This window comes from Oculina patagonica, chromosome 5, assembly GCF_052425735.1.
Source record: "Oculina patagonica isolate OP01 chromosome 5, crgOcupat, whole genome shotgun sequence".
Lineage (NCBI taxonomy): Eukaryota > Metazoa > Cnidaria > Anthozoa > Scleractinia > Oculinidae > Oculina > Oculina patagonica.
The window spans coordinates 8310757-8336000 of record NC_135762.1 but is presented as its reverse complement, the minus strand read 5'-3'; the positions used below and the strand labels follow the sequence as shown (position 1 = coordinate 8336000).

Sequence of the window (25244 nt, the reverse complement as noted above, 5' to 3'; positions counted from 1 at the left end):
GATAATTAAAGCCAGGATTCGAGCCAGGATATGCATGAGCCAGGATTCGAGCCAGGATCTGAGCTAGAATCAGAGCTAGGATCCACCCTTTTTTCAGATAGAAATCCTAACCCTATTATAAAAGCTAACGGCAAGCAACCCAAGCTAAAGTAGTCTAATAACGGTAGTGCTAGTTAGGCTAACGAGAGTGCTATTTAGGCTAACCGAACGCTATTTAGGCTAACCAGATGCTAGTTAGGCTAACGAATGCTATTTAGGCTAACCAGAGTGCTATTTAGGCTAACCGAACGCTATTTAGGCTAACCAGAGTGCCATTCAGGCTGACCGAAGCGCTTAATAGTTAGTCCCATTCTTAATTATCCTTGCTCAGATCCTAGCTCGGATCCTGGCTCGAATCCTGGCTCGGACCCTGGCTCGAATCCTGGCTCGAATCCTGGCTCGGATCCTGGCTCGGATCCTGGCTCGGATCCTGGCTCGATGTTTAGGTATCCTCATAGGGGACACCTAACTAAAACTATCTAAAATGAATATAAAATCGAAAAAAAAACAGATAATAAATAACATAATTCTGATAGAAATTTACAAATGATATACATAAAAATCCTGTAATCTTGCAATGATAGCAGCCACTACATCCATCTAAGATCTTTCTTTGTTTGATAACTTGCTCCAGAGGCTTGGGTCTAGATATCGAATTGAATGTTTTCTGTGCGTAAAAGTGTTAAATCTAGGTAGATCAAAATCTCTCTGCAGTAAACTGTAAGTGTGGCTATTAGTTAAAATCGTGTTACAAATAATCCGCGAGCACAAATTTTGTTTAACCATATACATTAAAATACATATATATGTCTTGTAGCTAAGTCAATTAAGGGTTTTAAAAACGACTACTAAGGGAAATTGCTGACACTAATAAGACTTATAGGAAATTTACGATGAATGCCATAAACGCGAATTTCAAAACTTCGCGTTAATTTTATTTATTTAAACATGTTAATTATAAGCATCTAACCGGAACTTTTCCTAAATTCGGGTTAATTTTATTACGTGTAAATTTTCTTCGCGTTGTTAAAACGCTTCGTTATATTCCTACAATAAAACCCGAACGAAATGAAGCTGTGCCCTCCAGTTAGCCTGAATAGCCTGAATAGCACTCTAGATAGACTTCATAGCCGCTATCTCACTTTCGCTTGTTAGTTTCGTTTCGTGTTTCGTTTCGGCGGCCGGTTTTACAAGAGGTATCGAATTGTCTTTGCGAGCATTTGCGAGCACGATGGTCTTTGAGAGCATTTGCGAGCATGCAAGCACAGAGATTTTCTTTGCGAGCACAGGCATTGACAAAAAGAGACAAAAGTTAGCCTTGCGAGCAACGAGCACATTTCAAAAAGCTACCTCCACTGAAAACTGAGCATGCGAGCACTTGTAAAATTATGCGACCATGAGCAAACGAGCACCCACTAAAATTTTGCGAGTATTCCAAGCAGAAGCCTAATTTTGCGAGCAGTGCAGAATTTTGATGGACTATTCAGGACCCCTTTTACTACACGCCTTCCTTTCTGTAAAACTATTATTATTATGCAAAAGCCTGTTATTAAAACTTCAAAGCGATTTTTACAGCACATCAGAGAAAACGGTGTCTGTTAAAGTTCCTAGTTTGTCTGTTAAGTTACCAGCAAGGAAATCATGACAGAATTCCTTAGCTTTCTCAGTGTTGTTGCAAAACAGGTGCCGCTGATGGAAAACACGTTTTAGGTGCATCAACTCCCCCTGATCCTCCCTGTGGTGCTTCAGTGTAATGGGGGAGGCTGTTTACTTGCTGCCGTTGTTCCAGGGTGGTATGGTGGAGGATTGGTCGTGTGTTGCTGACGTTCAAAGTGGAGCTCGAGCGGTGGGTGGTATGGGTATGACGGTGGAATTTCCTGCCCTGGGAAGGGTGGGTTGCTCTGTATGTTTGCAACCGTGGTGGTGGAAGTAGCTGTTATTACTGCTCTCTCAACTTCTATTACTCTACCGTAACTAAGTGCTCTCTGTCGTCGGCGAACGTGGAAAAACCACACGGAGATCGCGCAGATGAGAACGAGTGAGCCAATTACTGCACCAGCAATGACGGCGGCGGTAGAATCAATACAGTCATCGTACGAGCGTTGGCCGGCATTTTCCCTTACAACAGGTTTCACTTCCGCAATCAGAGTTCAATGAACAAGAAGACCCCACGCAATTGTAGCCATCTTTGCATTCGCTGTTACAGCAACTCTCTCCTATAGAACAACCGGAAGCAGACGAACAGGACTGACCGACACAACCTGAACCGTAAACACATTTACTATTACAACAACTCTGCCCGGGAGAACAATCTGATTTATACGAACAGGACTGATTGACACAACTTGAACCGTAAACACATTCATTAGCACAACAACTTTCCCCGCTAGAACAACCAAAATCAGAAAAACAGTGCCGACCGACACAGCTTGATGCGTAAACACATCTGTAGTTGCAGCAGACTTCGTTCAATAAGCAGTCACTCTTCAAAGAACACCCATTGCTAACAGCAACTAACAAGAAAGTTATCAGGGCTGCAGATTTAAAGAGACTTGCGAAAGAAAAGGCTGCCATATTTAACTCTTTCTCAACAGCTTTTCTTACCTCCGTTATTTTTGGAAGGTTCGAAATAAAGACCGATCAAGAGTTATTGCTGTGTCATGATATAAACGAGGTTGCAATATCGTTCGAGTAACTGGACGGATCACGAGTTATAATTATTGCTGTGTCATGATATAAACGAGGTTGCAATATCGTTCGAGTAACTGGACGGATCACGAGTTATAATTATTGCTGTGTCACGATATAATAATAGAAAAGGAAGCAATATTCAAACGCCATTGAATATTCATGTTCCCCATGATGACGTAATTAGCATTATACCGTAAAATTCCGGTTAAACTTATTTTTTATTCCGCTTATAAGCCCTCCGGGATATAAGTCCCTCCGCTTAAAAGCCCACACAAAACCCCTTACGAAGTTGTATAAGCCCAGGGCTTATAACCGGAATTTTACGGTATAAGACTGTGTTAATATACCGTAAAATTCCGGTTATAAGCACCCCCGCTTATAAGCCCCCCCCCCAGTTATAGGCCCATCTATCTCGAAACAAAGTCCGGCCGACTGGCGCCTAGGGACAAAGCAGGCTTTGAATCACTTCAAACACTTATGTGAACAGAACGCGTTCTTTTGAAGAATTTTTGCCGTTCAGTTTCTTTAGTTTTGTATTTGTATATGTGTAGATATGTTGAAGCTTAAAATTAATTTTAGCTCAAAACAATTTCAAATTAGAGTTTGATTTATATTTTTTCTTTGTTTTAGGGTTATTGAAATGAATCTGAAAAAAAATGAAAATACGAATCAAACTAGTTTGAAATCATTTTGAACTGAACTACAGCATATACATGTGTGTAGAGGGTTCCACTCCGGTTAGCCTGAATAACACTCCGGTTTAGACACCGGTTGTACATAGTTGGCGCCCCAGGGGGGGGGGGGGGGTACTCTGACTTGTAAATGACGGGGGTGATCGAATGAAGGCTAAACTCAGGACCTAAAAAATGTCTTCTGACATTACCCAAAAAAATCCCTGGACCAAAAATAACCCCCAAAAAAGTCCCTTGTCAAATTACCCCTAAATTGCCAGGAGGGGCAATAACGCTCGAGTTTGATTATTCATCATACCATAAATACGCCAAGGCACTTTAGTTCGTTTTTAATACCCCAAAAAATCCCCTATTTGAATCAAATCACCCAAAAAAATACTTGCCAAATCTTCCAACCCAAAAAAGTCCCAGAATCGAAAATTTCAAACCCAAAAAAATCCTTCGATCATCCCCGTCATTTACAAGCCGGAGTACCTCTTCCTTGAGGATACCAAACTTTCTCTCCAAATACAATGCGCTAACACCAGATAACAGAAAAATAAGTGCATCGGTACCGTAGAGGTCGTAGTTTTCGAGTTTATAGAAGCTCTCTACATTTTTTATGTTCAGTTAGCCTTGTTCCAGTTTGCATTGTGTATAGTTAAGTCGTGAACGTTTGCTTGAACGAGCGAGTGCATACAGATATGTTCCGGTTTGTTACATAAGGCACTAATATAAAGAATAGGTTGCCAATCAAATCCACAAAACCGCATAGCTGCCAATGTGTTAGCTATCTGCTGCGTAAATATGAGCTTTCCAGATGCGTTCAAAAGTACTTATCCCGGGGGGGGGGGGTACTCGAAAATGTTTTGTACGGGGAGGCTCCGCCCGAAGGTCCAACCCCTTACCCTTTTATATACCATTTTGATAGAAAAGGTACCCCTTTTGTATACCTTTTATTGCAAAAAGGCACCCCTTTCATATACCTTATTAACACGACATCACATTTACCTTAAACGGGATGTTTTCTTGTCATTTTTATGTAGCGCTTAATAAATTAAGACGATACAACCAAAAGTTGCGTCTGCTCGAAATATTTAATGTAATGGCCTTTTAAAATATCATTATGGAAGATTTTCCTACCCTTTCATATACCTAAATTTGTGAAATCCCTACCCTATTATATACCCGGAGCCTGAAAAAGGTACCCCTTTCGGGCGGAGCGTCCCCGTATAGGCCATTATAGGGAGTACCCCCCCCCCGGGGGTACTTATCGCCCATGACGAATAAAATGCACTATATGCCTTACCCCCTTCGATTATGGCTTGCCGCCAATAATTAATTTTTATTAATTGGATCTAGACAAAGGCTATCTAATCTACCTGAGAATCCCTCAATCAAGATAAATCAAATCCCTGTTGAACAAGTATCCACTACGAAATCTCTCGGCGTATATATTGATCAAAATCTAAATTGGGAATTTCACATAAAGGAAATTTCAAAAAAGATTGCTTCAGGTGTAAGCGCCATCAAACGCATAAGGGATTTTGTTCCACGTGAGATACTTCTCACCGTTTACAATTCATTAATTCAGCCTCATTTCGATTACTGTAGTGTAGTGTGGGGATGCTGTTCAAAGGGACTCTCTCAGAAACTACAAAAGCTACAGAACCATGCTGCGCGTATCATAACCTTCTCTAATTATGATAGAAATACTGATGAACTCTTACATAGTTTAAATTGGCACAAACTTGATCATCAAAGGGCCGTGAGTAAATCGATTATGATGTATAATGCTATGAACAACCTGACTCCGAATTATTTGAGTTCTCGGTTTTTCCTGCGTAATGAAGCCTTGACATACAATCTCAGGAATACTGAAGGAAAGCTATCCATACCGCAGCCGCGCACTAATTATTGTAAACGAAGCTTCAGCTACAGCGGGGCTGTGTTATGGAATGGCTTACCGAATGAAATAAAACTATCCATCACACTTAACGAATTTAAGAACAAATTGAAAAATCACAAGTTCGGCTCATTTTGCATTTAAATTATAAATACACGGCGTCCTTGTAAAGCAGGTTTTTGTTTGTTTGTTCTTACTAGTAGTTAGCCTCTCTTAGTTAGTGTAGTTAGTGTTTTTATTCCTTGTTCTATTTTATTATGTATACCTGAATGGAATTTACCGTGTTTTAAATAAAGTATTACCTACCTACCTACCTACCTACCTACCTACCTACCTACCTACCTACCTACCTACCTACCCCTTATACCTTTTGCTGAGAAACGCATGAAAAGAGTACTGTAAAATACACTTATCATGAAGTAGTACTATGAAGCAGTAGAATTTCGATAATACAAGGACCTAAATAAACAGGTGTCTCGACTATAGGTTTTTCTCGATTATGCTACAATTTTTCGGCATTTTTGCGGAAAACGAGCATTTTTTTCCGTTTTTTTTTTCTTGAAAAAGAATTGCTAGCATTTTCTGTCATTTTTCATGACTGTGATCCAGATTTCAGCACTCAGAGCTCAGAAGGATAAATAATCTTAAAGTTTTACAATTTTGATTACTTAATTTGATTGTTTTCTGTCTGTTTCGAGTCGACTGTTTGTGCGTTGTATTACTTGTGTGTGTACAAAAACGGAAAAAAAGTATGGGTGGTCAGCAGGTAACTCTTTCTCTTGCTCGGCCAAGATCAGCGAAGATGGCGTCGGCCACGAACTTGCAAGATAGACTAGTTCCATCATCTATAGCAAGAGATCAATCCCTACAGTCCACTACAGTATCGCCTGTTGTTAATATGAGCATATAATGTAAGAGTTTGTACGTTTTGTTTGAAATAACACAAAGCATTCTTTGGAATTCAAAAGGCATTTTTTAAAGAAATCAGGCATTATTTTAGCATTTTTTTTGGCTTTATTCGAGAATTTTTAGTAGCATTATATGCCAGCTTTACTAGCATAATCGAGAAAGGCCTACTCGACTATCAGAAACATCGCTATCCCATGCCACTTAGCGATCGCTGATGTGCCTTGCACATAACAAAGTAGTGACAATCTCAATACGCGAAAATTTATTTAAAAAAACTCATTTTATTTTGAAAATTTTCTTTCATCTTTTAAATGGTAAGCCTTGTCACTGATTACATTAGTAAAGAAGGTGATTTAATTATACGCAATAATAAAATACATAAAAAGTGACTTTTTCATTTCGTCCGATAAACAAATTCGAGAAAAAAATCTGGCAGTCAACAAATCAAATTCGTACTTGAATTACCTGAAATGAAAAAAAGGAAAAATAACATCATAAGTCATCTATCATCATTTATCAATCTATCGTATTCCGCGAGCAAACTACGCATCTTTTTTTTGTTTTGTTGACGTTGTTACATTCAAATTGTAATAAACGCCTCTCTCTTATAAACGCCTCATATCAGGAGCCCCTAAAATTTAAAATACGCACTGGGCTTTTATTAGATCATTTACGGCACGTACAAACAGGTTGCGATTGGTGAAGTCACAAAAATTTCCCGCCAACTCAAGTAAGCGGGAAAAAAGTGCCTGGGCACTTGTCTCGCTGGGAGAAGACGTGTTAAGTTTTCAGCAGAACAAGAATTGCGGATAGCTACATCGTTACGTATTTGTCATCTATTACAAACGTCTCCATTTTGTCCATAATCTTACTTATCTTAATTGACTTTGTTGTTATTTGGTTTGGTGTTTTCTCACTTTCGATCTAAGTACAGTAAGTAAAGTTTGCAAACGATGTCCAGTCGCCCACAAGTCAGGAGCTTAACCTGGTTTGAAGCGTTGGGGGTATTTTATCCCCCCCCCCCCCCTGAATGTGATTAGGCTTTTGTACATTATGCTTTTGTTTCCTTACTAAAATGCTCCACCTTAATGCTCCATTTTTCCCACTAAAATGCTCGGTGTCCCCCCAAAAAGCTCGGATAATGCTCATTATACAAACGGGGTTTTTTAAATTAATTTCAAAGTTTTTAACATGGTGTTAACTGTTAACACTTACAAAAACGTACACGTGTTGCAAGTAGCAACAACAACGTATACAAGTTCATAAATACAGCCTAAAAAACCTACCGCGTAATTCTCGAAATCATCTACGAGGCTAAGTACAGAAAGTAGTTGACTATCTCTGGAAAGTTATTTGTTGTTGAATTTTGAGTTTTGGTCTTCATTTTCTCTAAAAAAATAATTTCTTTTTTTATTTTATCAGAAAAAAAAAACAATTTTCCGGGAAAATGCCACTGAAATGCTCGAATAATGCTCAATGCTTTTGCCTCACTAAAATGCTCGAAAAATTGCTAGCATACAAAAGCCTAAATGTGATGCTAGTCCATCGCAAGGTTACCACGTGCAGTAAATTTGTTGGTACCCATTTTGACACCTGCTGAGTGAAGAGTAGCCCGGCCCACGCAGTCGTGTTTTTTGTGCAGAGGAGTGAAACACGATCGCCCCAGATTTCACCACGCCAGATTTCACCACCGTCCCCAGATTTGCCAGGCACACGAACGTAGAGGATCCGAAACAAACTTACCCAGTCAGTAGAGCTCTAGCAACGTCGTGTCCAGGGCGGTGTCTTGTTGAGCCCCGTGCAGCGAGTATTTCTTGAGGATTACGAATGTAAATCTTGCCGTTGATCATATAAACATCCTTTGCTATGTTAAAATCTCTGAAGTAAAATACAAGCAAACAATTAGAATAAAAAAACAATCTGGTATGTAGATATATAACTTTCTTGTCTTGTTGCTAACATCTAACTTGTGTAACGGTGGAATTTTATATCTAATGAACGAATTAAAATGAACATATTTTGGCTTAACTTCTTTAGAGTTGCTTGTGTTTTCATTTGCAGAACTCAAAAAGACTTATGAATTCCCTCCCCCCCCCCCCCCCCCCCTCACCTTCCCTCCCAAGAATTGAAGATAAAAGCAAACAAAGCATACACCTTGGTATGTTGAAGCAGGGTGGGCCTCCTGTTTTCTTCCAATGCTTCTTACAGTAGTAGCACGTGCATCCCATTCTTGGATTCTGCTCATGATCAAGGGTAGACGGGCCACAAATAACATTTCTACCAAACTGTATGTCTAATAAAAAAAGAACTCTTCTGGTTTTTAGCTTTGAGCATGCTCGCGTCCGTCATAATTACCTGAAATGGGACAAAAAGAACTAAAATTAGTCAGCCTATAAGCAGGTGCAAGATCTGAATGTGGTAAATTAACAACATTTCAGTTGGAGGGAAAAGTGCCAGTTAATAGCGATACCCTTCTCCGAGAGTGACTGAGCCTGCGGTTTTCGTCCCATAAGTTGCTATGCAACATGACGGCTTTCGGACCTTTCGGAGTACTCGTGAGCGCTACCGCTAGTTTTTGATTGGATAAAATAATTCGTAAATTATTCGAGTCCTTAAACGAAGATTTGTTGAAACTGGCACTTATTCTCCCGACTGGTTTAGCGGGCAATCAGATAATAACAGTAAATTCAACTCGAGTAGCAGAGTGGCAGATTGTGAGGACCGTGGATGGCTACGTCGCGAATTGTAGTTTTCATCGCATCAGAAATCTTCGCTTCTCAAACTCATTCATGATAACTCATCGAACTTAAACAAAGATGAAGGAGATTTGGATACTATTTATGTTCTACGTTTACTCCGTAGTTTTTGGTTTCGATTGAGAAGATATATCAGCACTCGAGGCAGTGTTTCATCGGCCGTCCAAACACCTTGAATTTAGTCAAAAATACTCCGCTGCGCGTCGTATTTTCAGCTCTCTTCTCGGTGTTTGGATATCGCGATGCAACACTTTCTCTTGTGTTTGTTATGTAACGTAAAAGTTTGTTCTATGGATTCTAACTATGCCACGTGATACACTGAACGCAAGGTTGACGCATTTTCTATATGATACTTTTATAGTCAATGATTATTAAAGCAAACGTTTTTTTTTTAATTAATCTATATCTACAAATCAAATAGGCGAAGTCATTGTTATAATAGTGTCGGGCCCTATCCGGGCAGTTTATTGTACATCCATTTGGGGAAATTACAGCTGCCAAGGGAGGGGGGGGAGGGGAAAATAAGCGAATCGAGAGAGGCTAAACGCGACGTGACACGAATTGATCAACGCGATCAAAGTTCAATGCGACAGTGTAACACGAGATTCTTATCTGTCAAAGTAGCTCACATTAACATGATTTAACATTAACTAGTTAAATATTACTTAATCTATATCTACAAATCAAATAGGCGAAGTCATTGTTATAATAGTGTTGGGCCTTATCCGGGCAGTTTATTGTACATCCATTTGGGGAAATTACAGCTGCCCAAAGTTCAGCCCAAATGGAGAGTGTGATTAAATTAGTTCTCTGAAGAGCCTTCATCAGGTGGAGTGTAGGGATTAGCGTACTGAAATTTACCAATTTAATGGCTTGTGTTTGAGCGATCTTGCGGGGGTATCCCAGAAACAAATTGAGTGGCGAACGAATGTAGCGCCGGTAACAATCACTATTCCATCTTCCAATTAATTTTATTTCGTAGTCGGAAGGTCCTGCGAGTGACGCAGAAGTGGCGCCACCGATTCGAAAGCTATGGCCACTGTAAAGAGAGGGATCGATGCCGATGAGTCGTAACAAATGAGAAACAAAGGTGACAAGACCTGTCTTAGTAGCAGGCGAGCTGTCAGCGAGTTGAAATAGGGGCGTGGTTGAAGAAACCGGGCGACCATGAACAGCCAGGTTCTTTTTCATTGCGCACACCGCGCAGACCGGGTGGCCAGAGTGCCCAGTGTAAAGGGTTACACCTTGTCCTCGTTGGTCTGTTTTGGATCGTTTGATGTGGAGAGTAAGGTATTCCACCCCATCGGACGAGGAATGTAACTTAGCATCGGTTGCTGTAAGATGACTGGAGGCATTGAATACCTCGCTGGATGGAACGGTAAATTCACTAGCGCGAAGCATCAAGAAGTGACCAGTAGTGATCGCACACCAATATACGATTTCCTCGATACTTGATGGATACTATGGATTGAGAAATGGATGTAGATCGGTAAGAATATCAAAGGTAAGGGGCATCTTTTGCTTTGGGGGCGAGAAATGTTGGCGTTCGATACCACGTAGGGTTTGTTTCAATTTAAGGCCAGGGTGTAGTGGGTTGGGCAGCCCGTGAGACACATGGAGAGAGCGTACTGCGGCGAGATAAACTTGAATTGATTGCGGCTTGATCCTTTGTGCCAGGTGAGTGGAAAATAATATGAGCGTATCTTCCGACGCTGGTAAGGGGTCGATGGAAAAGTCCCGACAAAATTGGAGAAACTGTTTCTTAGCGCTTGTGTAAGTGCGATGTGAAGAATCAGCAAGTCCACGAATAAAATAGTCTTGTGCCTTTACTTGAAGGGAGTTAAGTTTAGTGCCAGAACGGACGTTGGCTGAGGCGAGGCCATGGGACACGCAGCGAGGAACTTGTCGACCTGGAAACGAGAAAGAGCATCAGCCCAGTGATTATCAACTCCGTTAATGTGTGTTTCACGTAGCATAATATTGTGATGCGCGCATGTAAAAAATAAAAACCGAAGAAGGGTCATGATATGTCTGCACCGGCTTGTGCCATTAGATAAAGCATGCACCACGGAAGAATTGTCGCAGTGAAAGAGAATATTGCGATTAGCGAGTTCACTAGACCATGTGTGGACCGCGATAGCAATGGCGTATAGCTCTTTAAATGCAATGGAGCGAGAAAGGGAAATGTCGTGGTCATTAAAGGACCCGTAAAGCCATTGGCCTGCGAAATAGGCGCCAAAGCCAGCATGAGAGGCATCTGTAAAGAGCTCGAGACGTGAAGAGGAGATCCAGTCGGCGTCGTAGAAAAAACTGCAGCCATTCCATGATGGAAGGAAAACTTTCCACCACAGAAGATCGTTGTGAAAAGCGCGGTTCAAACGAATGTGATGGGTGGGGTGCTGAACTTTACATCCAAAAAAAATCAAAAAAATCCTTTTAGTACATCGTCGTTTCGGTGACCACTGCTCAAGTAAGTCCATGATTTCTGTTAGACGAGAATTATCGATGCGGAGTTCTTGGGTGATAGTGTCAAGTTGAATGCCCAGGAGAACCAAAGACGTTGAGGGTAGAACTGTTTTATCGGGGTTAGTAGAGAAGCCCATGTCGGCGCATGTATTAAGCATGATGTCCAGATTGTGAAAACATGAGTTGCTGGGAGCGGGTGGACCGCATGTCCAAAAATCATCCAGGTAGTTCCAAAGAGGGGCGGCGCCACGTTTCGCCATAACATAGCGCAAGCCGCTGACAAATTTGAGAAAAAGAGCTGGCGAACTACGAAGACCAAACGGGAGAAACATGTCGAGGAAATAGCCGGTATGTGTTGAACCGTCGGGCATCACTATGGGCCAGGTGGACCCCAAAAGCTCCCAATCTCGAGGATCTACCAGGATGTGACGGAACGCGTCGGAAAGATCAAGTTTGCTCATCAGCGCATTGGGTCCGAACGATTTAAGATGTGCGATAGCAGTGTCCAGAGAGTCGTACGAGCACGTGTAAAGTTCCTTAGGGATCGAGTCGTTGATTGATTGGCCAGCCGGCCACGAAAGATCGTTAATAATACGCCATTTAACGGGCTGCGAGTGCTTTTTCGGGATAGCACCCATCGGCGATCCGACAAAGTTCGAAGAGGGGGGCGACAAGAAAGGCCCGGCCTTTCTGTTCAATAAAAGTTCTCGTTCCAGTTCCTTCGCGACGGGTTCAGGATTAGAAATAGCGGGAAAATTATTTGAAGAAATGACGGGAGTGCGTTCGTTTTGAAAACCAATACGTACGCCATATTCAATATCATGTAACAAATCAGAAACAAAGTCACTGTCCGGGTGGTTACGTAGAGCGTCGCGCCATACGTCAATGGGAAATGGGGACTTAATGTGAGGAAGCGATTGCGCAATCGGCCTCGGGGTGGTCCCCCCGGCAAGTTTTACAGATGTGTGCTCGTTTGCAATTGGAACCTTGGTAGCAAGCTCTGCGTTGGAAGAGGTTGCATCCTTCTTGGCCGGAAGGGGAGAACCATTTTGCGTACTTCCATGCGGAGTGCTGGTCACCAAAGGGGCGGTTACCGGGGATGTTTCTGCTATATCCGCTCGGTTTTTGCGCCGGCGAAGTCTCCTCCATCTGGTCTGGCGCAGGAAATGCACAGTCCCTGACTAAATGGTCAAAGGACTTACATCGGGAACATTGGCGGGGGTTAGGACGTAGGGCAGAGGCGTCTAGGACTGTAGCGTACAGTGTCGTGTCAAGACTGTCAAGACGCGCGTGTGGGTCGCGCGACACTTTGGATGCATACGCCATACGGGAGTGAATATGGAACATATAGATGGGTGACCAGCGAAATTTTCGGTTGGCAAATTGGATTTGTTCGCGGTAAGTGGCGAGCTCCAGGTAACGTTCGGGTTTTGCCGCCATAACAAGCTTCTCGTACACGTTCCACGCTTGTAGCCACGTGTCGAAGGAATCGATTTGCCGTTTTCGTTGGCCTTTTATGATGTACGCGACATCACTTGATACGGGGTTAGGTAGTGAAGGCATGTTTGACGCTGAGAGCACGCTAAACGGGTGGCTAATAAGTCAGCAAAGTCAACGTACTCACCCTTAGCGGCTGATTGTGTGGTTTTCTCCGAAATATTCGGAGCCAAACTCCCTGCGGTGGGCGGCGTGGTTTGCGTCAATTCTGGTGTAGAAGATTCTGCTTGTGCTGCTTGTGTGTCCTTCGAGGACTTGTTGGCCTTCACCTCCTTTTTTAACGTCTCGTGCTGGAGCTGATTTGTTTCCATTTGCGAGGAAAGGCTTCGTATAGCCGCTAACAGCACTGCTGTCGAAGGTTCGTCTGTGTCCTCGTGCTCCGTTACATCAACTGCATTGTCAGGACCAGGGCAATGTTTTCCCGGCGTACCGAACTGGTGGTTTGCTTTCGGGGTTTTACACCCCGAGCACTTTCCTTTACGGGCTGACATAATACAAACTGCGAAAATAAGCGAATAAACTACTAAAATAAGCGAATCGAGAGAGGCTAAACGCGACGTAATAATAATAATAATAATAATAATAATAATAATAATAATAATAATAATAAGAACTTTATTTAAGTGTCTGGTCTTCTAGCTGGCCTTAAGCTTACTAATCGGGGACACTGTTTAAAGTACAAAAACGATTCTGGTCTATTTACATTAAATTATTCTAAAAATTATTCTAAAAAAGTTATTCTAAATTATTCTAAAAATATTCGTGACACGAATTGATCAACGCGATCAAAGTTCAATGCGACAGTGTAACACGAGATTCTAATCTGTCAAAGTAGCTCACATTAACATGATTTAACATTAACTTGTTAAATATTACATACTTACCTCTCTCTTATACTTATTCCTAATATTTAGATCTCTTGTCTTTTCATCAAGATTGAAAGTTGCAGCAAAAATCTTTATCATGTCGTCAAACGAAGGATTAGTCAATTTATCCACCAATTCCCTTACAACCTTGCGTCGTTCCTTGGTGTCTCGCTCAGTGTCTTGGTAAATAGGGTCCGGTAAAATCATTGACTTTGCAAAGGCGATCTCTTCTGATAGAAACGTGTGAGGTCGAAGTGTTGCGGGATGTGAGAGTGCTTTGTGGATTATGCGGCGACGCAAAGATGATTTCTTGTCTCGTACGCTGTCTTGTCTTGTACGCTGATGTTACGATTGACTAAAAAAAGAGAAAGAAAATAAAGAAATATGTTCACGCAATAAACCTCCCCCCCCTTCTCATTGTCTAACTTTGTTATAACCCCCCCCCCCCCCCCCCCAACATGCCCAAAAAAAATTGGACACAGAGCCTTGCCCATATTGTTAACCGGCGCGAAGTTTCCATCACATTTCCTATACCCTTACTTCTTGCCTTTATCAACTTACTTTTTGCAGAAGAATATTTTATTTCATGGATGTCCTCGTTTCCTTATTTTACTGTTAATCACCTTTCGCTTTTTTGTGCTTTTATCTTCCAGTTGTCTATTTTCAACCATTATTTTGTTCAGCGCCTTGTTAATATCCACCATGGAGGTCTGGGCACGATGCATTGCTGAACGGACGTGTGTTTCCAGTTTCCGTAATATTCCGTCTGTTTCAGTGGCCCATATGTCTCATATTAGACCCTTTCCCTTCTCATTGTCTAATTTTTCCATTATTCCCTCCACCCGCCCCTTGATTCCACCGCGGTCAAACGACAGAAATATGCAAAAAATAAGAAAAGTACTGCAAAGATAAGGTTTTAATTTTCACAGTTCAAAGTTCAAAACATAACCGGTATCCTAAGGGTTTACTAAGTTTTTTGGAGCTTTACTAAAAAAGTTCTACGTGTTTAAAAATAGCGATATGCGGACTTGTCGGCGCCATTTGTCAAAGCACCTTTGGTTCGGATGCGAAACATTTAAAAAGTAAAAACACTGGTTTACCTGAGGGAACGGGATTATGCTTTTATTCGGCAATTATTTTTATCTATTCTTGTTCGTAATAACACTTCAATTTGAACAAAAACGGTGAAATGGAAAGAAAACCTGCCTGAGACGTTTGACCGCGGTGAACCCCTTGATTGGACACAGAGCCTTGCCCAGTTTACCGACGCGAAATTTCCCTCTGAGCGAAGTTTCCATCATATTTCCTATACCCCTACTCCTTGTTTTTATCAACTTACTTTTGCCAGTAAAATATTTTCTTTCATGGATGTTCTTGTTTCCTTTTAGTTTGCTGTTTAATCACTTTTCGCTTTTTCCTGCTTTTATCTGCCAAGTGTCTATTTCCAGTCATTATTTTGTTGAGGGCCGTATTTATATCGCCATGGAAACCACTAGAATATTGCCCGGATGTAAGATGCTTGATAAAACGCCGATTGTCCAAAACCTTTCGTCCGCCAATCATTGACTTTCCTGAAAGAATAACGCAACTAATTACGGAAATATTTACCAGAAACGATCGATATGCTCTGAATTCCAAACAAAATATTAAACCGATTGATTCCGGATTTCTACTAGGCTAGGATAACTTTTATAAATAAGTAACGTTTGCCAGTGTATCTACAAGAGAGAAGGATTTTAAGATAACTGGTGATAGTATGTTGCACTGTTCTTTTAAATAATGGCTCTAGCTTTAATGTTCCATTCTCTTTACATACTTGCTTACCTTGCCGCAGTTCCGTAGAAGCGGATGGAGGTCGGGGTGGCGGAGGAGGCATAGGTTTACCTACAGATGACACCATATTATTCATTAAGTTTGTTCTGTTTGCTTCGTTTATGGAATCGAATTTAAAAGATTTTACACTCCACTTGATTTTTTTATCCATAACAGTCATTTAGAACCACCCTACTTTTTTATGAATTACAAATTTACATTTTGTTTTGTTTTTTTGGGGGGGAGGTCTTAGCAGGAGCCATAATCGATTATGGCTCCTGATCTTAGACTTGTAAAAATGGCAAAATGGAAAGTAGCAAATGGCTTACCGTCCTCAGCAGGGACTTTCAAATTCATGTCATCATTATCACATCGTGTTTCTTGATTGTCGTTGGCATTCTGAACGTCATCACACGTTTCATTCTTCTCATCCGTGTTCTTTATCGTCTCCGTAGTTGATTCCTTTCTAGCGTAGATCACTTCTGCAGACGAGCTCTCGTTTTCAGAAATCAACAAAGGCGACTTCGATTCGTCGTCATCTTCCACAGTTATCATGACGTCTCTGCATGGCGCAACCGGCGTCTTACAGGATTCGGTCGAGGAATTCGTGGCGCCTGTTTCCAAGGCGACGGCATTCATCTGTTGTAAGGGTTGTATGGGAATGCTGGAGCGAGTTGGAACTTTTTGCCGATGTAGCTGTAGCCGGAGTTGATCTTGTTTCATCTTTAAGCGTCAAATTATTAACTGGGGCTGTTGAGGGTGGCACGTTAGATTCCTTGCAACACGCAAAATTTCCGATTCAGGTACAGAGGACTTGTGAGAGGTAGAGAGAGATTCTGTCGAAGGTGACTTCAGTGGGATGGACTGCGGCGTTTCATTCGGTGTGCAGAGCGATGGCTCAGACCTGAGAGATGTTGACGATATCGATTCTGGAAGTGTGGAATCGGAATCCTCCATGTTTATCCGTACTTCTGCGCTTGGAGTTCCTGTGACCGTACATACGGGTGTCAAAGGAATGTCATCCGCTGTTTCTTTATTAAGTTTCCGGGATGTTGGTCCTTCTGTGGTGTCATTCGTAGACTGGACTTCCTGTGGCTTAGCCTTTGAGTCTCCTGGAGCTGATTGAGATGAACGTTTTGATGTTTTCCTTTTCTTTACTGCACCTTTCCTCTCAAAGATAATGTTTCCGTTCTTGTCCTTTTTACCCACGTGATCTGCAGATGATGACGTCACTGAGCCTGCTTCTGGATCGTCTCGTTTCCGTGCTGATCGCCTCTTGCACTTTTTCCTGTTAAGCGTTCGAACGAAGTGAATTAAAAAAACATAAAAAAATGGACTACCGATTTTTCAAACGACTTGTTTAAGTTTGAATACTGGAAATTTGCGTGTCTGGATGCCTCGCTGACAAGAATGTTGTTCGCAGAGAATAATCTTAAGGCACTGCACATACAATAATGACCATAATATGTTATTTACCGCCTTTATCTTTACGAATAAGTTAGACCATGCCAGATTCTTGAATCCCCTTCTCGTTATTTTTCTTCCGGTTGTCAGCGTTGCCGGAAGTATAGACGTAAGAAGGGATCGACGAACTAGACTAGACATGCGAAGGATATGATGTTTTTGCTATTGGTTTGAATGAGACAGTTGATAGTGAAATTATGACAAGTATAAGAACGGCTTACACCGTTGTATATAGTCCAGTCAATCTATGGTTTAACATCAAACTAATTGCAACATAATTTTTTTCAACCCTATTTGAAAGAGGGTAGCGACCTTAGTAAGGTGCTAAAAGTTCCCCAAATTTCCTTCGGTGGAACATCTTGAAATTTCGAATTAAAGATTTTGAGGATTTACCACAGGGAACCCAAGTTAGCAAAATTGTCAAAAAATGTAATAGAAATAAATTAAACAGGATACTGTAATGTTAGTCATACAGAAATGGTAAAATAAGTGTTACAATCGCATAACTGTGGCTGATGGCCCCCCAAAATAGAGCAAAAGCACTTTTACCATACTTATTTGTACCACAGGGTACCCACGTTAAAGAAATGCTATCAGTAAAGGCCTATTAAGCTTATATTCCTGTGTTTTCAGGTATAATCGGCAAAATGTGAAAGCACAATATATCTGAAAACTTGTTTTAAGCCAATTATCACAACAATTGCTGGTTTTCACTGTCACGCAAGTAACGATACTGTCACGCGCTGCAAAAAATAAATCCAAAGCTATTGAGTCAAAAAAATCAAGAATATTACAGGTTGTAGAAAATTACTAGATAGTCTACATGTCCAAGTTTCAGGTCTGTACGGTATTCCGTACTCGAGTTATCCGTTAAAATGTTCCACACAAATTTAGAGAGCACAGTATGAAAATTCCATGCTGGAGTCCGTGTCAAGGGGCACCAAGATGACCACCAGAAATCAATGAAAACATCTGGCATTCACTTCTGCTATAAAAGCGGTCAGTTCACCTTCGTGAATACGTAAACATTCTCATAAACACTTCTTGTAAAACCTCAATTGTTTAGATTATTTAAAATCACAGGATGATGCATTCTTTTTAAGCATACGTGACAGCCTTCAGGCTGCCATTCTGATGTCGTGTGCCGCAAAACTCCGAAATTCAAAATGTTATATTTTAAAGACGGCGGATGCTATCGAGCTGAAAACCTTCAATAAGATATATATTAAGGACGTCAAATAGCCAGTGAAGGATAAAAAGGCAGGGTTCTCGCGATTCTGGATTTTAGAATTTTGATGACGTCACGTGAAAACCAAGAATTATTATTGAAGGGTAATTACATGCATCTTATTTCACTTCCTTTTCCAATTACCGAACAAGAAAACACATGATTACAATCACTGCCTACTGACTAGTTACTACACTGTGTCATCGCCATCCTCATCTGCGAGGTCAAGAACAGCTGCATTGGTGAAGCTCACTCCCCTGCATGCTCCACAAGCAGGTGAGCAGTCTAAGCCATTCTTCCTGCAGGTGCATCTTTGAGTACTGCAGTTGGTCTTACAGCTGCAACGGTTGATCTCAAGCAGTGACGAATGTGCTGGAGGCAGGTTGGTTCGCAATGGAAGAAGCTTTCCACTCCTCAGCTCCCATCCCCATTATTCTTGCTGAAGATCGATGCCTTTCCATTGTTGCACCTGATGATATACCCGCATACTGTGGAAGCTGGCAGCAGCTGATGTCGGGGGAAGACATTCTGGTTGTACACAAGCGTTACCTGTAGCTACCTTCTGGCAAAACCTTGTGTAACGCAAGGAATTCAGAGTTTCACCAGAACGGCCATTGTACAGACACACCAGAGCTCTCTTACCGGCTGCTATGATGTCATCCTTAGCCGCAGCTGTGTTGCTGAAGACTACTGCTTGGACACGAAAATGTGCATCAGTCTTAAGCTCCTAAGAGCTACTGGTTTTCCAATTCCATGGATCCGAGATGGTTTTTTGTTTAGTTGCAAGCAATGGACTAGTTCCAATGCTGTGGGATGCCATTTTTTTTATATTATAACCTTTATATCGTGATATTCCAGGTTTTAATATTTCGGTTTTTAAATTTACGTAAGGAAAGCAAATTCCGCACCTACGGCACCTACGTAAACCTCTACGTATATCAGCTAACCATCAACCACTTAATCCAGGTCACAACTGAGGTAAACTGAGTGGCTGCCAAAACAAAAATTAACAATTTTAATCAAAGGTAATTAATAATTAAAACAAATTTAAATCATAAGGTGAAAATATATTAATAGTAATCCAAGCTTCTAGCCCCCTTTTGCTCAGTTCCGTTTGCTTGGGCATCCATGGGTCTGCCCATGTTTGTCTGTGTCTTTCGCCTAGTCTGTTCATTTGGTCGGTTGTAGTTTTGGGATTTGCATCCTTAACAAAAGTTTTAAATAATTAGAGTTATAGAATCTAAATCTTATAGGTATGGATTCAACGTTAACAATGCAATAAGGAAATGAAATACACTAGACAGTCATTCAAAAGAATGCATTTCAGAGCCTCCGGCCCCTTTTGCTCAGCTCCGTTCGCTCGGATTTGTATGGATTTCACCCATATTTATCGGTGGCGTTCTTGCTGTTTATTTGGTCAGCCGTAGGTGCGGAATTTGCTTTCCTTACTTAAATTTAGAAACCGAAATATTAAAACCTGGAATATCACGATAAAAAGGTTTTAATATTAAAAAAATGGCATCCCACAGCATTGGAACTACCTTATTATAGGAAATTAACGCTTGTGTTAATTAAGGTATTTGAAATTAACGAGACTTAAATTAACGCGAATTGAAGGGAAAATTACTTCCCAATAAAGGAAATTAACGAGAAAGAGGGGGTAACATTTCAAAATGAAGGAAATTAACACGACGTACACAACAGGAACAAGTTTATTTCAACACTTGTAGGCGTGTTATCTTAAACGAAAACAATGTTCGTGGTACTTTTCCCACTTAATAATAACCTTTATTTAATCACGATCTGTTTTAAAGCAAATACATGCTTGAGGGGTCACAGTATCAATGATAGTAGCAGATAAAATTATGCTTTTTCCTTGGAGTCAAGAACATCTGGACTGTAACGAAATATTGAAGCCAAAATAATGGAAATTAACGTCGTGGAAATTAACGCTCCACTTAATTAACGGCGCGGAAATTAACGTTAACAAAAATTAACGCGACTTAAATTAACGCGAAAGTTTGAAATTCGCGTTAATTTCATGACGCGTTAATTTCCTATAATAAGGTAGTCCATTGCTTGCAACTAAACAAAAAACAATTAGAAACAGTGCAGTTATGTAATATCTACCAGGCATTCCTTGCAGAAGACGAGAGGTCCTGGAATTAAAAAGGGCTTCTTTTGGCATATTTTGGCTAGTTACTTTAATTTTCAAACAACTCTTGCTCTTTATTGTTTTCTTTTTTATAACATAGTATCTGTAAAAGACTAATAGAATGAAAGAAACATACATTTTTTTGTCAAAAGGTAATTTTAAAAGTATTTTTCTTTTGGGTGCCCTGTGGTATCACTGGTTCAACACCATTTGTATACTTGTAAATTCTCAAATCAGTACTTTTTGGGTTTTTTTAATTACAAAAAGACAAAAGCAAAAGAAAAACAGTGAATAAAAAAATATAGACCTGAATTAAAATAACTTTTTATTACTACATGGCTTGGGTGTCCTGTGGTAGAAGTGAGCCATATTATAAGGTAAATTTTAACCGTGTTCCACTTCGTGAATTTTGGGGAACTTTTAGTATGTTGTTTAACTAGCTTCTTTTAACCTCAAGAAAGCGAAAAAAATTCTGTTGCAGTTAGTTTGATCTTCCCGTACAAAATTTCATAGATTGACTGGACTAATAGAGCGGTTTTCACTTGAGTGTCGAAAGTAAATTGCATTTGCTTGGGTTTTGCATTACTACGCTTAGTGATTGGCTTAAAAATCTCGCGCCACTTTCTCAGCCAATCAGGAGTAAAACCAAAACCAATTGTGACTCGCTCGCGCACGTTTTCCCGCGCTTTTTGACAGCTACATGTATTTGCTTCGAGTTTTTACTGGATTGTCTGTGTACTTTGTGATTGGGCAGAGTAATTACGTTGGTTTTGGTTTAACGACACTCAATTGAAAACTGCTCTAAAGCAAGTAACAATAGCCATCAATGGCTATAGTAATGACTTGTTTGATACAACGGTGTAACCAGGCCCGTAACCAATCTCCTCTCTTTTCGACTATGACTATGGAGAACTTTACATGAGGTAAAATGTGTCGTTGAAATTAACCTAGAATCACACAATTTGGTCCAAAATATACCACGCGAATCTACAAATGGTGGAACTTTAACCTAAAGGAGCATATTGAATGTAAATAGTCAAAGTACAGAAATACCATTTCCTTTTATTTATTTATTTTTATATTTGGGTTCGGACGCACCCATCACACCCTGTATCAATGTGAAAAGCCATTGGAGGGCTTTGCATGTTGATGGCCATTGTGAATTGCTTATTGGTTATTGTAAGTTGGCTTATTGTAACATGAAGATAAGATAAGATAAGAAACTTTATTTAAGTGTCAAAACCTTATAGCCTGGAAAATAATACCATACTAATTAGGGGACACTGCTAAAAACTAAAAGATACACTAATACTAAATATAAATACAATAAAAATATATATGTCTGAATTTATCAAAACCAGGTCAAGGAAATTTTCACCCTCTTAAGCGCAAATCGCTGTAAACGCGTTTTTCTCCAAACTCGATGATATAAAAACTAAAGGGAATGTCAGTCTTTTTTTCTCTTCTCCTCTCTCTTATCTATCTTTTAGCGCTGTATTTCTTTTTTTCCTCTTTCTTGTGGTGTTTTAAGCCAATTCGCACAGTAACGTACTTGTTCAAGAATACTGACGTCACTTTTCTTTAGGGCTGCAACGATACACCGGTGCACCGGTGAATCGCGATATTTTTTGGTCAAGATACGAATATCGGTATTTGAACAAAATATCGCAGTATCGTGAAACAATAAATATTCTTTATCAACATTCAGAAATTACTGTTTTAATGACTTTATCGAAGTCAAGGCCCTCAATAGCAATTTATTAAGCTGAGGGACAAGGAAGTTCCATCCCGCTTTACTTCCGATCAGCCTTGTGTGCCCACAAGCAAAAACATGCGGTTCATGAGAACTTCACTTTGCTAAAAGGTTTTCACTCGTGTTAAAGTGGAAAAAGTTGAGTTACCAATAGAATATAGTAAAATTATGGAACTCATCAGTTGCATGTAATGTTGTATCGTATCGTGGCGCTTGTATCGAGGTACGTATCGTAATGTGAGAAAATGTATCGTTGCAGCCCTACTTTTCTTTGACCCGGTTTTGATAAATTCAGACATATATATAAGTCATATATATTGTGAAATATTATTATTTATAAGTATATGTGGCTTACCACAGTTGAACAAAGCAGGTTGCAATGGCCACCAGGATAAAAATTCCTCCAATGATTCCACCAACAATGATAGGAGAACCTGAATCAGCTGGATCTTTAGTCCCGGAATGAGATTTACGTTTCTTTTTCTTTTTGGAATGTTTGTCTTTTCCACTGTCACTCGTGTCTCTACGGTCCAAAGCAGCATTCCACCGAAGACCTGAGGATCCGCTCATTCCCGGATGGACATTCATGTTGACTTCCGGTATGGTGGATGTGCCATGTCGTGAAGATCGTTCCGGTCTTGATACCCTCGGTTGCTCGTGCGACAAAGGCTCTTCTCTGTCATTTCCTGTAGTCTCTTCCTTAGTGATTTCCTCTGCAGTATCTTCATGTGGAATATCTTGCGATTCAGTAGGATTTGACGACTCCGCTGGAAACAGATTTAGCTTCAAGTCAGGTCCCACAGATGCTGATTGGACAGATTCAACAGTTGTCGGCTCTGCAGTATAAAGATTCAGATTTATTTCGGGTTTCGTAGAATCTGATTTAGCAGACTCAGCAGTTGTCGATTCAGTAGTACTTATTGTAGGGTTAATAGAATCTGGTTTACCAGAGGCAGTAGTTTCCAACTCAGCTGTAGGCAGGTTCGGACTTATTTTAACTTCCGCAGCATTTGACTTGGCAGATTCGGTAGTCGTCGACTCAGCGAAATGAAGATTTAAAGTCATTTCAGTTTTTACGGAATTAGATTTAGTAGATTCAGTCATTGTCGGATCAGTTGTACGAAGATTCATACTCGGGTCGGTTTCTGTAGAAGCTGAGTTGATGTCTTTAGCAGTGGTTGGTGTATCGTAGATTTCTTCCAATAGCAGGTTGGCAAGCTTAGGTGGAGGTCTGGGTCTAGTCACATGTGGTACTTCTATGACCAATGTTGGTTGCGTACTTTGTAACACAGATGCATCCATATTAACAAATTCCTCTGAAGAAGGTTGATAGGTCTCCACGGCGTCTCCCCCAATAGAATGTTCCTTTGCCTGTAAAGAGGACGCATCTACGATTGTTCCTGTGTCCCAGCTGGTTTTCACTCTATTACTGGGATCCCTGGGTTTCTATAGCATAGTCATCTTAAACAATTTTTTTCATATCTTCGGTTGTAGTTTCCTGTGGGTCATGAGCCGCTGTCTTCTTAGCTCCTTCAAAAGCGACGTCTCTTCCGCGTTTGATCGCCTGTCGTACGAGGGAAGAAACATCCACATCTCCTTGAGATATTCCTGGTGGTTTCCAATCGTTACTTTTCCTTGCGGCTCTTCTTATAATGAATTTTTCCATGGGAAACTTGTGTTTCCCGCGCCAAACATTTGTTCTTAATTTCACGGGCTTAAAATCCTCGTGCATATTTGGCGCTAATTGTCTGCCATTTTGAAATCCGCTTGCCTCCTCCTGGTTGTTAACCGATGATGATTTTGAGGAGCGCTTTGTGCGGACGGCAGACTTAGGTGGACTGAAAGACAGAGTTATATCAACATCCGTTGTTTTGTCTGCAGACAAACGCTGGGCAGAGGGATTGTTGAAATCTGCTGAGGTCAGCACGTCCAGAGAGTTGTCCGATGATGGTTTCTGAGAGTTATATGAAGTTGTTCCTGAAACTTAAAAAAAGAGCGCGAAACTGTTATGACGTCATGTTAAAAAATTTCCATACCGCGCACGGAATGGTCGCGCGCCTTGAGAGAAGTGTCTTCAGAGATTTTTTAATTCCCTTTTGCCTTTTTACGCAAGCTAGAATCATGAATGCAAAATAACTTTGCTGTTACCCCCTTTCTAATGAAGCGGAAGTTCCGATCTGTATCGCGCAAATAAGAAAAACTTAAAACTCGACCGAACGCGCGCCTTTCACGATTTCAGATTTCCCATTTATCAAAATGTTAACACAAAACGAGGAAAAAGTTTTGTGTTTTGCTAGACCGTATTATTTCTCTCTCAAAAGAATCTTCCAAATAACATCATTTGATTTGCCTTGTAGTTAAATCGAAATCAGTTTGATGTTAAACGCATTACCGCGGTGTGCTACATGTTTGTCGCTTTGATCTAGCTTGTTGAAAATTGTGCTGATTTCAAAACTTCAATTATAAATTAAACTAAAATTAGCATTTCCCTTACCTTTGCAAATGCAACAAAGTGTCAAGAAGCAAAATAGTTTTCCGATGAAAGCTTTTTTCTTTTTCATGATTGACGCTGAATTAACCATACGATAAACGCAGCATCGCTTTGGAGAAAAATGAGCAATTAAGCTTGTTTGTCGTCATAAACGCAAATTTAGTTTGTGACGTAACGTAATGCGATTTTGCGCGCGCATTATGTGACAGGACGCAGGTAACGCAACATGCAAAAACTGGATGTTTTGAGAAGATAATATAATACTGATCGTAAGGGATAAACTACAAATTGAACGAGTCTTTACTATAGTCTTCCAAGTTCATAACCCTATTAAAACGTCCTTATTGAACTACTTCTTGTGTTACTCTTTGTGTTTATTGGCGAGTCACGCGTTCTGCACTTTCAATGCAACCCGTGACAAGTTTGCTAAAAGCGCGTGCGAAGTCCGTTTTAGACCGTTTTAGGACGGACCATATTTTTTTGGAGAGGGGGGAGTGTATAAAAAGTTTTGAAAACATTGAAAACTGAATGTATAACAAA

General features: G+C 40.6%; 1 protein-coding gene, 1 long non-coding RNA gene and 1 pseudogene across 3 annotated transcripts; all 3 read right to left on the bottom strand.

Annotated features, from left to right (window-relative positions):
• Nucleotides 1-6205: 6205 nt before the first annotated feature.
• On the bottom strand, nt 6206-14146 carry LOC144655285 (uncharacterized). Of its 2 annotated transcripts, none has more exons than XR_013571063.1 (4): nt 13820-14146; nt 8371-8571; nt 7960-8080; nt 6206-6681 (listed from the first exon to the last, which is right to left on the bottom strand). It is a non-coding gene; the product is annotated as an uncharacterized LOC144655285 (long non-coding RNA). The 2 variants fall into 2 exon arrangements; XR_013571064.1 differs by having other exon boundaries at nt 6227-6681; nt 7960-8094; nt 13820-14143.
• Nucleotides 14147-14748: 602 nt separating this feature from the next.
• Nucleotides 14749-24855, bottom strand: LOC144654020 (uncharacterized). Its single transcript, XM_078514143.1, has 6 exons — nt 24708-24855; nt 22569-24196; nt 16355-16901; nt 15943-16309; nt 15626-15685; nt 14749-15372 (listed from the first exon to the last, which is right to left on the bottom strand). The coding sequence occupies exons 2-6, from the start codon at nt 23513-23515 to the stop codon at nt 15164-15166; spliced, it is 2130 nt and encodes a 709-aa protein (XP_078370269.1). The 5' UTR covers nt 23516-24196; nt 24708-24855; the 3' UTR covers nt 14749-15163.
• Nucleotides 18496-19690, bottom strand: LOC144654021 (uncharacterized; annotated as a pseudogene).
• Nucleotides 24856-25244: the final 389 nt, after the last annotated feature.